At 41.6% G+C, this 12,888-nt stretch overlaps 1 protein-coding gene across 26 annotated transcripts in view; it reads right to left on the bottom strand.

The window, feature by feature from the left end:
- Window positions 1–12,888, bottom strand: part of CADPS (calcium dependent secretion activator) — a 519,152-nt gene that overhangs the window by 125,919 nt on the left and 380,345 nt on the right. For 16 of the 26 annotated variants that reach the window (XM_070050647.1, XM_070050650.1, XM_051851510.2 and 13 more), the window contains exons 13-14: window positions 10,350–10,537; window positions 7,775–7,933 (exon numbers count right to left, since the gene is read on the bottom strand). In XM_070050647.1, coding sequence (XP_069906748.1) covers window positions 7,775–7,933; window positions 10,350–10,537 — 347 coding nt within the window. The remainder of the gene's footprint in view (window positions 1–7,774; window positions 7,934–10,349; window positions 10,538–12,888) is intronic. The other 10 variants (XM_051851515.2, XM_051851516.2, XM_070050653.1 and 7 more) reach the window with 1 other exon arrangement.

Below are 12,888 nucleotides of genomic sequence, written 5' to 3'. Positions count from 1 at the left end.
TTTGGAGCCTTGCTCAACACTGGGAGCTCGCCCACCTGCAGGCCATCACTGGTGCCAGAAGTGGGTCTCCACAGCCCTAGCAGACTGTATCACATCTGACACGCGGGCATCTCTGGAATTCACCTTTCAAGTTTTCGGCAAACCATTTTCTCACTGTCCTTCACAAAGTTGACATTTTCGGCAGCATGATAGGAAAGATGTCATGTCGGCTGCTCTTCAAGTTCTTGTCACAGCGGTTAGCACCAGTTCTGTCATCTTTACTCTCCTCACAGTCCCCCATCTTAAGCCATGTCACAAATAATAATAATACACTGAGAGTTGTGTGTTTCTTTCCCTTCTTTCTGTGTTTTTTTTTTTTGTAGTTGTTGTCAAATTAAAACCACCATAACCCAGCTCCCCATCATTTGAGTCACTGTTTATGCAGACTGCTCCCTGTCTCTGTAAATACTTCAGAGCTACAGCTTATTAATTAATGTCTATAGCAGAATTACTCTAACAGGACGAAGTCCTAGGCTATGAAACATTTTTATTTTCAGATTTGAAAGTAAGTGTGAACAATCTAGTCAAAGGATTCAAGCAGCAATGTGCATTGTGAAATGGATTTACCTCTTTGGGGTCATTAAGTTGTCTCTACATACCCAGGTGAGCACACAGAGTCTTAGCATTTCATTATTCTGCGAGCATGGTTCTCCACCTTCAGTTTAAAATGGGGCCACAGAGCCTCTTTGGAAGGGTAGGAAGTCTCTTCCAGAGCCCAGGATGCTAACGTAAGTCTGAGCTGGCACTCTGATATTACATCAATTTGGTGAGGAGGTGCAGAGACCAGATGTAAACACATGTCTGAATTCAAGAGAAGAGGTAAGAGTATCTGGTCCACTCATCTACATGCAACCAGCTTTAAGCCTCCAGGCACTACCAACAAGGGGTAAAACTCCAGCTGAAGAGGGAATATACTTCCATCTCCAAATGCAAATGTCCACATATGCTGGTGCAGGCACTGTAAACACGATATATTCTCTCTCTCCAAATGGATGCCTGCCGGCAGACCGCATTATGGAGCCACAAAAATGTCCTTAAACAAGCATGGTAACTGAATCCTCCTTGCTACTAAATTGTTCCAGCGCAGAAACATGAGAGCTTAAAGGGCCAGAGTGGGACTGAATTTTAGATGCTCCTTGAACTGCTCCCTAAATAGGACATTTAGATCAAACATCCTCCCTTCACCTGGACTTTTTTTTTTTTTGTAATTGACTTTTTCTTGCACCTCTTTATTTTTCCAAGTTTTAGAATATCTTTCAATTCAATCCTAGTGTGGTGTATTTTCCTTTGTCCCTTTCTGGCAGTTAGTAACTACAAAATCAAGACAGCACCAAAGCCATATCCTCTCCACAGGCGACATCCCTGTGTGGTCCTGGAGACGGTTCACATAATCCTAGGTTCATTATACACAATCATGAACACTCTCACATCCCATAGTCACAGCTTCATTATGAAAGCCAGCCTCACCCTTCTCCTCTCCTTTCCTTCCAGACCCGTGCCCTTCTCTAATTATGCCCTGACGCCCTGGGGCTCAGACACGCTGCTAAAACAAATACATCAAAGTGTTGGGATCACAAAGAGTAGGACAGGAAGCAGCACCAAGCGGATTCTACATTAAAATATACTAGCATTTTCTGTTTTGCTTGTGGTTTTAAATGTATGTGTGTTTGTGTGTATATATATATATTTATATATATATATATTTATATATACATATAAAGTTAGAGCCCAACCTCTCAGAAGGCGTCATTCACCCTATTATAAGGAATTGAGCCACTGAAGCTTCTCACTACTGAGCAATCACAAAGAATATGGGTGCTACTGGCAGAAGGACGCAAGTCAAAGTAGCTCAGGCTCAATCTGGGAACTGAATGAAGCAAGAAATCAACAGATGATTAGAGAAATGATATTAAATGCAGGAAGGCATTCATTGTTTTCCTTAAGGGAAGGACCAATTTCCAAAATTTGTTACTCCATGGATTTTTTTCCCTTTGAAAAATGAGAGGAACTGAGATGGGATTCTTTATTTCTAGAAAGATGCATGCCATTAGGCTTTGATTGATTCCACCCCAAAGACACTATGTATAGACTTATGAGTGGCTTTTTGGTATCACCTCTACATGGAAAAGGATGTGATTCATGGGAACATCTTTTTATACCCGTGACTTCCATGACCACACTGGATGTGACAAGGAAGCACTGCTGGAATTTCAGGAGGAAAATACAGGTCACTTGATGATGGTTTGTCATAGGCCAGAAAGACTGCACCAATGGGTTGGGGTAACTCAGTACATTTCACCAGATTTAATGTCTTTGTTCGCAAAAGCTACTGATCGCAAGGGGCAAGTTTTCTTCAGGAGAATCCGATGGGTTAAAAGAAGGTAAGCTCTAGAAAGTATCTCTCCTTGGCTACCTGGGATGCATATTTTCATCTGAAATTTACTTGGAATTTTTTTTTTCCTCTTTTGCTTTCAAGTATTTCCTTTTTTTTTTTTTTTTTTTTTGTGTTTAGAGAATATGACTAAGTCATGAGCAAGGTCAACAAGCTCTCAGAGCTGGGAGGCCAACCAGTGCCACTGTTACGTTCTGACGGGCAATAATGCTTTGTGTTAGTGTGTACTAGGAGACCAAGAATGCAGGTGCCACTGTTATCTCCAGTCATGCCTGCCACCTGTACAAAGTGCTGTATTCTGAGGCTCATGAAACACAGCTGTTACTGACACACAGTTTGAATTTTTGTTTTTTCTTTTTTGGGGGAAGAAAAGATTAAAAAGCTCCAGAAGTAATGTCATTCTGTGTGTGTGCGAGAAGAGGGTAGTGATGGTGGAGGCAAGCAACAGAAAGAGAGAGGGAACGATTGATAGGATGAAAGGAAAAATATGTGTGTACACCAGTCATTTACTGCTAGGTAGGCATTACAAAAAAGAAATACAAAGAATCACCATGTGCCATTAAATGGAAGTGAAATACCAACACTGGGGTCAGAGACACAGTCAAGAAGACAACTGCGGTGGTCCCAGAGAAAGAAGATAAAGACCCACACTGCTACGGAGGCACTGCAAGGATGGAGAAATGGATGGACTTGAAAGATACTTAGAGGGAATTGACAGGACACTGTCATTATAGTTACTGAATTGCTGTGAGGAGCTTGGGGATAAACACGGTTTCTGAGATTCTGTCTTGAGGTTGTACCTTGAGTGTTCCTCCCAACTGCATGGGTGGAACCACTTACTTGCTTGAGGATACTCTGGGGTCACAGAGGAGGAACGTGGGTACCATGTGATTGCTCAGTGGCTCAAATCCTAACCCCAGGGATCCCAAGGACTCTGAATATAGGCAGTACCTTAGCTCCAAACACATCTCCCAAAAGAATCTTTGGACAGATTTCCAGAGTTTTTTTTTTTTTTTTTTTTTTTTTCAGGATTCATGCCCCCTTACATCTGCTTACAGACTCATTAATCTATGCAGCTTACTTTGGATCGGGGCGGTTGGCATTATGGATTTGTTAATTGCTGATACAATGTACTTTCTATGCAGGCCATATGTGAAGAGCAGCACTGGCATTCAAGAAATGTTAAATAATAATGTAAATGAGAAAATTTTCCAATCCCAATAATAAAGGGATCCAAGGAACATTGACGCAACTTGCAATCATCAGAGCTGTTTGATTGCCTTGTCACTGTGGGACAGTGACCAAAGTGATGCAAATCTAAATGTCATCTAGAAAGAATACTAAAAATATTATGGTGAAAATTAAGTACTGCAACCTTAGGAGCTGATTTAAAAATGAGAGATATAGCAATTTACATCTGTGGATTTTATAATCGCCAAATGCAACCAGCTGAACACGCTCATATTTTTTCTTTCCCTCTCTCTTTTGAGAAAATGGGTTCAGTTTTAAAGAGCTGGCCCAAACTAATGTTCTCTCCATCAATGTGTCTTAAACTTTGCTACAGGTTAAGAACACTTCAGATTATTAATTCATAACATTCCAGATCAATTAAATCAGATTCTCTGCAGGTGGGGTCAGGCATTAGGTATGTTTCCCATCCCCAAGAGATTCTGATGCACAGCCATGTTTGATGATCAAGATCTTAAGTAAATGTCCCCTGAAAACCAAATGCCTTACAACAATGGTGGTGGTTGGGCGGCCGGGGCTTATTCAAAATGCAGATTCCCAACTCCGTCTAAGATTTGCTCAATCCAATTATTTGAGGATGGGACCTTGTACTCTGCATTTTAACACTAGGTCCACACTACATAGTGGGAGAAGCACTACACCCATGTGCACCCATGTAAAATCAGTAGTGGCAGCTGTTGTCTGTAGACACAGAATAAGTCTGTTGGAAAGAAAAAAGGTTCAAGGAAAGAGGAAAAATGTCACCCTGTCACCAGAGAGTTTGGTTTAAAACAGGGCTTCTAGGCTTTGGCTCCAGTGATATTTTGGGCAGAAGACTGGTTCTCTTGTACCTCACAGGGTCTTAAGCATTTACCTGCCCTCTGCCTCCTGGATCACAAGAGCATCACCCCTTTCCTACCCCTGCAGCTGTGGGAATCGGAAATGTCTCCAGACATTTCCACACATCCTTGGTGGCGGAAATCAGCCCCAGTTAAGAAGCACTATTCTCAAAGATTTCAAACATGTGAATGGTCCCTTCAGTGTTTCTCACCTCCTGGAATTATGAACAGAAAACATCGCCCTGTTTGGACGTGCCTGCTTTGGTTAGACTGTTTGCTTACTTTTTACTAAGACATGTGGCACAAGCTTCTAAAGCAGATACAAGAAACTCAGTCATGGCACCTGAGCTGTCTCTAATAATTTAGAGCTGGAGCAAGGCATGGCTCACCACCTCTCTTTAGGGCTGGTGAATTTATAAAAGGTAAAAAATTTTTAACCTAATATGAAGCTAGTTGTGAGACAACAACAATGGGAATGGGCTTTGCTGTTCAGTTAAATTCAATTAAAGGGCAATTTTTTTTACATGAGTCATGAATTCTTTTTTAATCTGGGGAAAGGAATAGATAATATCTGCACATTGCAAATGGCAGTTGTGTAGGTGAAAAGGGTTAGGAACATAGTTTTCTCCAAAGCAAAGGCTATTAATTAGTGTTCAGAGGAGACTCTCCCTTTCCATGCATCTAAAACTAGACAGACTCTGGCTTCCTCTGTAAGATGACAGTTACCAGGTGGGACAAATTGGGAATGGCCATCTTTAAACCCCAAAGTAATAACTCTTTAACTAATTCAGATGACTGCTGTATTATCTTACCAGTAAAGGCTGAAACACTTATCAAAATGGTTAAAAATGGTATCTCGCACCATATACAAAGACTAATCATGGATGATCAATGCAAGATAGAGTGATTCAAAATGCAAGCTTTGAAGTCAGAATGTTCAAGTTTCAAAAAGGCTCAGGCAATTATTTGTTACAGGGCATCAGGCAAGTGAGTGAATTAATCTGAACCCCAATTTCTTCACCTACTGGATGAGAACAATAACAATACTTACAGGGATATAAGGACAAAATGAGGTAACTATATGTCATAGCACCTCACACAGTGCCTGACATATGGTAAGCACTTACTACACGATAGTGATTATTCTTATTTTAACTGAACTCTATTGGTAGAATCTGACAATACCTATTTGATTTGATATTATAACCCACCAAAGAGAATTTTAGAGGCTAAAGGATTGTTGAAGTTACTACGATTCAGTCTGTTCATTTCACAGTTGAGAAAACTGAGGCACAGAGATGGGATATGGGGGCAGGTGGTGTGGTACAGTGGCAGAAGCTGCTGCCTGAGGTGCCAGGATCCCAGAATGGAGCACTGGTCACAGTACCAGCTACTCTTCTTCTGATCCAGATTCCTGCTAATGTACCTTGGAAAGCAGTAGAAGATGGCCCAAATACATGCACCTCTGCCACCCATGTGCGAGACCCAGAGTTCTGGATTTCTGGCTTCAGCCTGGATCAGTGTCAGATGTTCCGGCCATTTGAGGAGTGAACCAGAAATGGAAGATCTGTCTATTTCTCCCTTTCTGTCACTCTACTGCCACATACATAATAAGAAAATCTTTAAAATGGGATATGACCCTCCCACACTGATGCTGAATACGTTCTAGTATTCTAGTCTTCAGAATCTAAGTACAGTGTATATAACACAACGAGACAGAACTGTGGACTTAGAATATTTGGGTTTGCCACTTACATCTACAGATATTCAGTGTTATCATCTGTACAATGGATTTAAGCATAGCTAGGCTGAAAATTTATAACAATATAATGTTTGACAGCATTTTGTAAACTCCAGAATACTACATAAGTGATCTTAATATTGTGATTTATCCTTTATTAAAACAAAATGCAACATGGGCATCGGTTGTGAAACACTCATGAGATGCTCAAAGTACCAGTTCAGATCTTTTGGAATAGCTCTTCAGGCCATGGAAAATAGTTGAGTCTTGAGCAAGTGTAGCCTTTCAGCAGTAGCCACCTGCTCTCTGCTCCACATTGATGTTGAGCATTGCAAAAGCAGCACCTTGGACAGCAACCAGGGCTGCTTCCTCTCTGAAGGGCTTCTGTCATACCTGAACTTCATGCACTTTCAACATAGTCTACATACACTCCTATGGACTGCAAGTTGGCATGCAGTTTGACTGTTACAGCAAAACACAAGGAGAAACTCCACCCCTACATACTGAGGTTAAGGAGCAGGGTGACCACACAGATTCAGGGTTTTCTTTGACCTTCCCTATTGGAACTGCAAATACTGACTGACAGCCTGCCACATTCTCTAGAAAGCAAAAGTCTTCATTTTAACCTGGTCTGTCTACAGGTGCACTATACACATTTCAGGGTTTAGAAACATTTAGTGGAAAAATTCATTCTACAGCAAAAAGCACACATACTTGCAAATTCTGGGTAGCCTTGCAATGCCAGGATCAGAATCATCAGTTCCAAAACCCCAATAAGAAAACATCACAGTGTTAATGACAAATAGGGCAACTGAAGAAAGATATAAGGACAATGCTGGAAATTATTAGTTTATAAGGGGAAATAGGGCTCTCATTTGCCAATTTATTAATTCACAAAGAGAGCATCCCTCAAGGACATAGGCATCCAGGCAAAATTCTAAAACTGAAAAGTGACTTGAAGGTGACTTCATAATATGTGATTATATAAAGAACCATTAATTTAGTGATAAACTTAATTCTGTGTCAATATTATCCTTGTAAATCATTATATGAGATGATTTCTCTTCATGAGGTGACTGTAACTGAGGGGGTTTTGCTGAACATGATAGAGCTGCTATAAATGTATAGGCCCATCTGACACCAGCCCATTTTACTTGCTCCTTAAACATAATTTCAAAATTATAAAGTATGGGTTGCTTATTATGAATGACTTGGTAAGGTACCAGGCCCCTCACTAGATGCCACTAAAAAAGCAATCTGACTCACAAGTCTGTTTACATTTTGCTCAATTAGTCTTTTCAATATGAACATGTTTTAAAAGTCACTAAACACCTGACTCAAATTCAGTCCCAATATACAGTGTTTTTGCCCATTGCTAGGTTTTTTTTTTTTAAATTGCACCCTTAAAGGAACAGAGACTTTAGGAACACAAAACAATTACTGTTTGCAAAGGTGGAAGGGGTGGCATGGATGGAGACATGGAGAAAGGTCAAAGACATTGGAAAAATACAAGCCAAACCACATGTGATTTCTTACCTTTTGGGCTCCTGATTCGCCTGGATTTTGAAATCTTTTCTTTTTTTAGATTCCTTTTTGGTATCTTTTTTAGCCTCTGGTTCAGGTGAGGAGGGAGTTTTGCTCCCTTCAGGATCTGTGTTTGGTGTCAGCCCACTAAGATACACATGCATTTGTTGACTTTTGAGAGGGGTGGTCGGACGAGGCATGCAGACAGGGTGGCCAGCCATAGGAGAATCAAGAGCACACAGGCATGCACAAACAAAATAAAGAAAAAGAAGAATGCATCAAAAAGCAGGAGCAAATGCATTCAAACTAAAAGAATAAGCAAAAAAGAGATGCAAACTTGCATAAGGAAAATCAGAACTGAAGAGAAAATAAGAAATCCAAAACTGTTTCCATGACAAGATGTATAAACCTAACTGTGAATCAAGTGGCAGTCTTACAATATGAAATCCAGACAATGTGTATCATAATTCATGATGATGTTTACCAGGGAGTTTACAAAAACACTTCATTATTTTATAACACTTTCTTATTCAGTAACATATGTAGAATACAGTGTGACAACCCAGAGAATATAATGCAACTTCTCTCTCTCTCTCTTTAAAGAATTCAGTCCAAGAGGCTGTAACAGATAGTCATCAAAGTGTACATATTTACAAAAAGCAGCATTATGCATAGATACCCCTCAGGTATCAGAATTTTTATGAATATCTTTTATGCAAATAAAAGGTCACACGCTCTGGGCTACTGAACCTGATAACAATGGGAGGTGGCGATAACCTAGCTGCCTGTTAAATATTCAAACCTACTACACTATTGTTACCCAGCTCTAAATGTAGAAATTGTAGCTCATAAGAAGTCAACCAGAAGTAGAGAAAGGAAAAGCATCAAACAAAGCCCAAAGCTATTTCAGAGTGGGGAATCTTGCAAAGACAAAGATGACTGGCATAGCTCTGATTTAAAAAGAACCCAGTTAACTCTAGATTCCAGCAAATGTTCACTTCCCTAGGACATTGCCTTTCTAATCTGAGGCTGAGTTTCAGACGCCCCCCCTAACCCCCAAACCCACCCCAGGTTGCCCTGCGTGTGCCTGCCCTGGCTGTTGGTAGAGGTGCTTTGGGATCGTGCAGGTTTAGCTTCATACCAATGCAAAACTATATACATTGGGATAGTAAGCTGACTGTGGCAGTGTGGAAATTTATTCCGTGTCTCCAGAGCCAAATGGCAACGTTCTTAAATTATTTACTGCTTTGCATTATTCAGAACGTGGATCTTTTCCTCCAGGAGCTGAGCAAGGTCTAAAGAAAGAGAGTGCTGAGTGTGGAGTCAGGAGACTTCACGTTTGGTCTCATCTGTAACATCTATAAAAATGATGGGGCTGTGATTCTGTGATCTCTACCGTTCTTCCCACCTCCAGGGTTCAGTTCCAACTGTTATCATCAGCATCTTTGCCTACCAGCTCCACCTAGCCTGCTTTAGCTCTTGAAGTGTGGTTGGCTTCCTCCTTCCGCAGGACATTTGTACATGCTGTTCCTTTTGCCTGGAACCACTCAACTCCTACACATGCTTCAGTTCTCAGCACCAGCACCGTCTCCTTGAGCAGGGCCTCCCTCCCATCCTGTCACTCCATCTGAGTCATGTTCCCTTACTAAATTCTATCTTGGAATTTGCTTCCTTTTCCAATCTAAATGAAACATCCACCTGACTGTAACTCCGCCTTTGTGTGGGGCCTGTTTTTCACTCACCATATAACCTGAGTGTGTCTGACACTAAGTAAACAATCATTAAATTCTGATGAAAGTAATGACATCAATAATGATGAAAGTAGATATTGATTATACACTTGTCATGTTCCGGGCATTTTACTCAGTTCTTTAGACCCATTTGTGTTCTATCAACAACCCTATGAGGATATTATCAGCCCCATTTCACAGAGGAGAAAACTGGTACCACTGGTTTAATTCCCAACCAGAATCTTAGAGGAGCCATGATTTGAATCCAGATTGGTCTGTTCTCAGGGATTATTCTATTAGTCCTATTTGCCATTTCTTTGAAGTCTCTTGAAAGATGAATGAATGAAGCTAGACCTTGTGCTCTTTGTAGTTGTGTAGTACGTGTGCATGTGTGTACTACTCAGGGAACAAGATGGAGAGTTGGGGATTATCCTAAAAGCAGGACCAGCAAAAAAACAAAAGAAAACAAAACAAAAAATCCACTGCTAGGGGCCAGCATTGTGTTATAGCAGGTAAAGTCTTTGCCTACAGTGCTGGCATCACATATGGTTCAAGTCCCAGCTGCTCCACCTCCAGTCCAGCTCCCTACTAATGGCCTGGGAAAAAGCAGTGGAAGATGGCCCAAGGTTTTGGGCACCTGCACCCATATGGGAGACCCAGATGAAGCTCCTGGCTTTGGCCCTACCCAGCCCATCTTGTTGCAGCCATTGGGGGAATGAACCAGTGGATTGAAGATTTCTTTGTTTCTCTCTCTCACTCTGTAACTCTGACTTTCAAATAAATAAAGACAATCTTTAAAAAAACCAAAACCACGGTTGGTGTTTTGTTTAGAACAAGACCTCTACACATGTGCTCACCTATTCCCGTGGACGTGCGATGCGCAGAAGGCAAAGCTGTAGTGAAGGAGGGTGGGGTCGATCATGGCGCCATTTTCCGCCCGTTCAAGCAAGTCTCTGAGGTAGCAGAGATGTCGGTGGCAGCCGCGGACTCCATTTCGGGCACAATACTCGTCTAGTACAAACACCTGGCCAGGACTGAACCAGCCCTGCATGGGGAATAAAGCAGAGACTTTCTTTTAAATACAGGTTGTTTCCTGGGAGGAGCTGGAGAAGGGGACGAAACGCAGCCTGAGCTAAGACCTCCTGACTGCTCAATCAGTGCCAGCCCCTGCGATACCCACCACGGTGGGGAGTGTCTGGTTCAATCTCCGCAACAGACCTGTGTGGTCGGTTCTGTTCTCCCCACCTTACAGATGGGAAAGTGATTTCAGGGAGGACACAAAGGTTCCTAGTTGGGGCCAGCATTGTGGCATAGCCATTAAATGCTGCCGCCTGCGACACCACTATCAGATGCCGGTTTGAGTCCTGGCTGCTCCACTTGTGATCTAGCTCCCTGCTGATGTGCCTGGAAAAGCAGCACAAGGTGGCCCAGGTCCTTAGGCTCCTGCACCCACATGGGAGACCTGGGGGAAGCTCCTGGCTCCTGGCTTTGGACTGGCTCAGCTCCGGCCATTATGGCCATTTGGGGTGTGAACCAATGGATGAAAGACCTCCCTCTCTCTCTCTGTGTCTCTCCCTCCCCCTTTCTGTAGCTCTACCTTTAAAATTAATAAGTAAATCTTTTTTAAAAAGTTCCTAGTAAGTGGTGGAGCTGCATTAGCAGCAAGGTTCCAGAAAGCCTGCCAGCCACAGCTCTGCCACTGATCTGTACACCACCCTGGGGCACGGTGTGGGTGGAAGGCAAAGCCCTTCCAACCGCTGAGCAGAAATCTCAACATCAGTGCTTTCAATTGGTGTAGTTTCTTACACTTGACCGAGAACTTTCAGTTGAGTCCTAGAGCAACCTTGTAAAGTACACGGAGAAGGCTCATTTTCATTTTATAGATCAGGGAATGGAAATCGGGTTGTTAAATGACTCACACAAATAATAAAAATCAGAGGCAGAACTCTTATCGAGCTGTCTTACTCGAGGTATTTTGCATTTTCTACTCTGGAGCACGAAGAAATATGAGGGAACCCTGAAACATTCAGGGAAAATAGAGTTAAAATTAAGTTTATTTTGGTCCAAAAATTGTTTGGAATTCATGCATACCAGAGGTCTCCAAAAAGTTCATGGAAAATGATTATGGCAATATGCATGGGTTTCAAAAATACTTTGCACCAAAATAAAGTTATCTTTTCATTCCATTTTCCGTTAACTTTTTGAAAGCCACCCACATGTTAGGGCTGAGATACATGCCAGAATTTCAGAAACCTTTTCACTTTAGGAGATTTTAAAAAATTTAATGATGGTATGTAATAATGTAACTCTCCAAAGAGAATGGCAGGTACAAGATTTCAAGTTGTGAATCATATATAATTCAATTAAGTTGAGAGAAGCTCCCTGTACCCTGGCTTAGAGTTTTGTTTTGTTTCTCTCCTGGTAATTTTTTATTTGTTTCCTTAATATTTATTTGCTAGCTGCGAAAGCAGTCCAAACTCTTCTATGACACAGAACCTGCAGAGAACCTCTTATTAAGAACTAATTCGCTGCTACCTCTGCTATTCTCTGTAGAAAACAAGGTGCTTTGAAAGGCCAAATGACTTGTCCCTCCAAGGTACTCTTGGCCAGAGCCTGAAAGCAAACCATGCTTTCTGGACTGGGTGCTGTCTGAAGCAGGAAACAAACCAGTTTTGGTGTGCTGTGTTATAAGCTGGAAATCTAGGGCTATTTTGAGGAGGGTCTTGTCTGAGTCATCTTTTGAATACTGCTCCATCTTGGGAGAGAAAGGGCAAAAGGAGAGAGTGACTGGGGAACAGGGAGCGGCCCCGGAAGCCAGCACGGAAGGCCTTTGCAATAGTCTTATCTTGTATTAGGGATCTGGGGAATCTTCCATTGACAACACGCAGCTCAGGGACGCATCCAACCAAAGACGGCATCTTTCCTATTTCAAATTGTAAGTTACTGCAGAGGGCGGGAGAGTAGTCGAGGCAGTGGGCTGCCCCTATAGGCAACTTCTTTGCCACTCCATCTGCTACCCCAAATGCTAAATCTTAGAAACAACACTGCTGTGAAAGATTAAAATATATTTTCTACGACTCAGATGACACCAAGTCTTTTGTAGATGCCAAAATAGCTGCTTTGAAAAGAGTTGAAGAAATATCAATTAGGAACTCAGTCGAAGACACAGAAAAATTTATGTATCCCTGCTGGTCGGTCTCCAAAATCAACTGAAAAAAAGATTGTAATAATGAGAAAATGGAATATATAGAGGCAAGAGATAAGGTTCTTTTCATTTCTGTTACTTTTTGAAATTTTGGAATGATGACTAATACAGACAGGTATACAAATAGGGAAGGAAGCCGTTTTACGCTATTCATAATTAATTTTGAAATTTGGAGCAAATTTTTATGCCTA

Source organism: Oryctolagus cuniculus, chromosome 10 (assembly GCF_964237555.1).
Source record: "Oryctolagus cuniculus chromosome 10, mOryCun1.1, whole genome shotgun sequence".
NCBI lineage: Eukaryota > Metazoa > Chordata > Mammalia > Lagomorpha > Leporidae > Oryctolagus > Oryctolagus cuniculus.
Note: the sequence above shows the minus strand (reverse complement) of the source record. Positions and strands in the feature narration are given on the sequence as shown.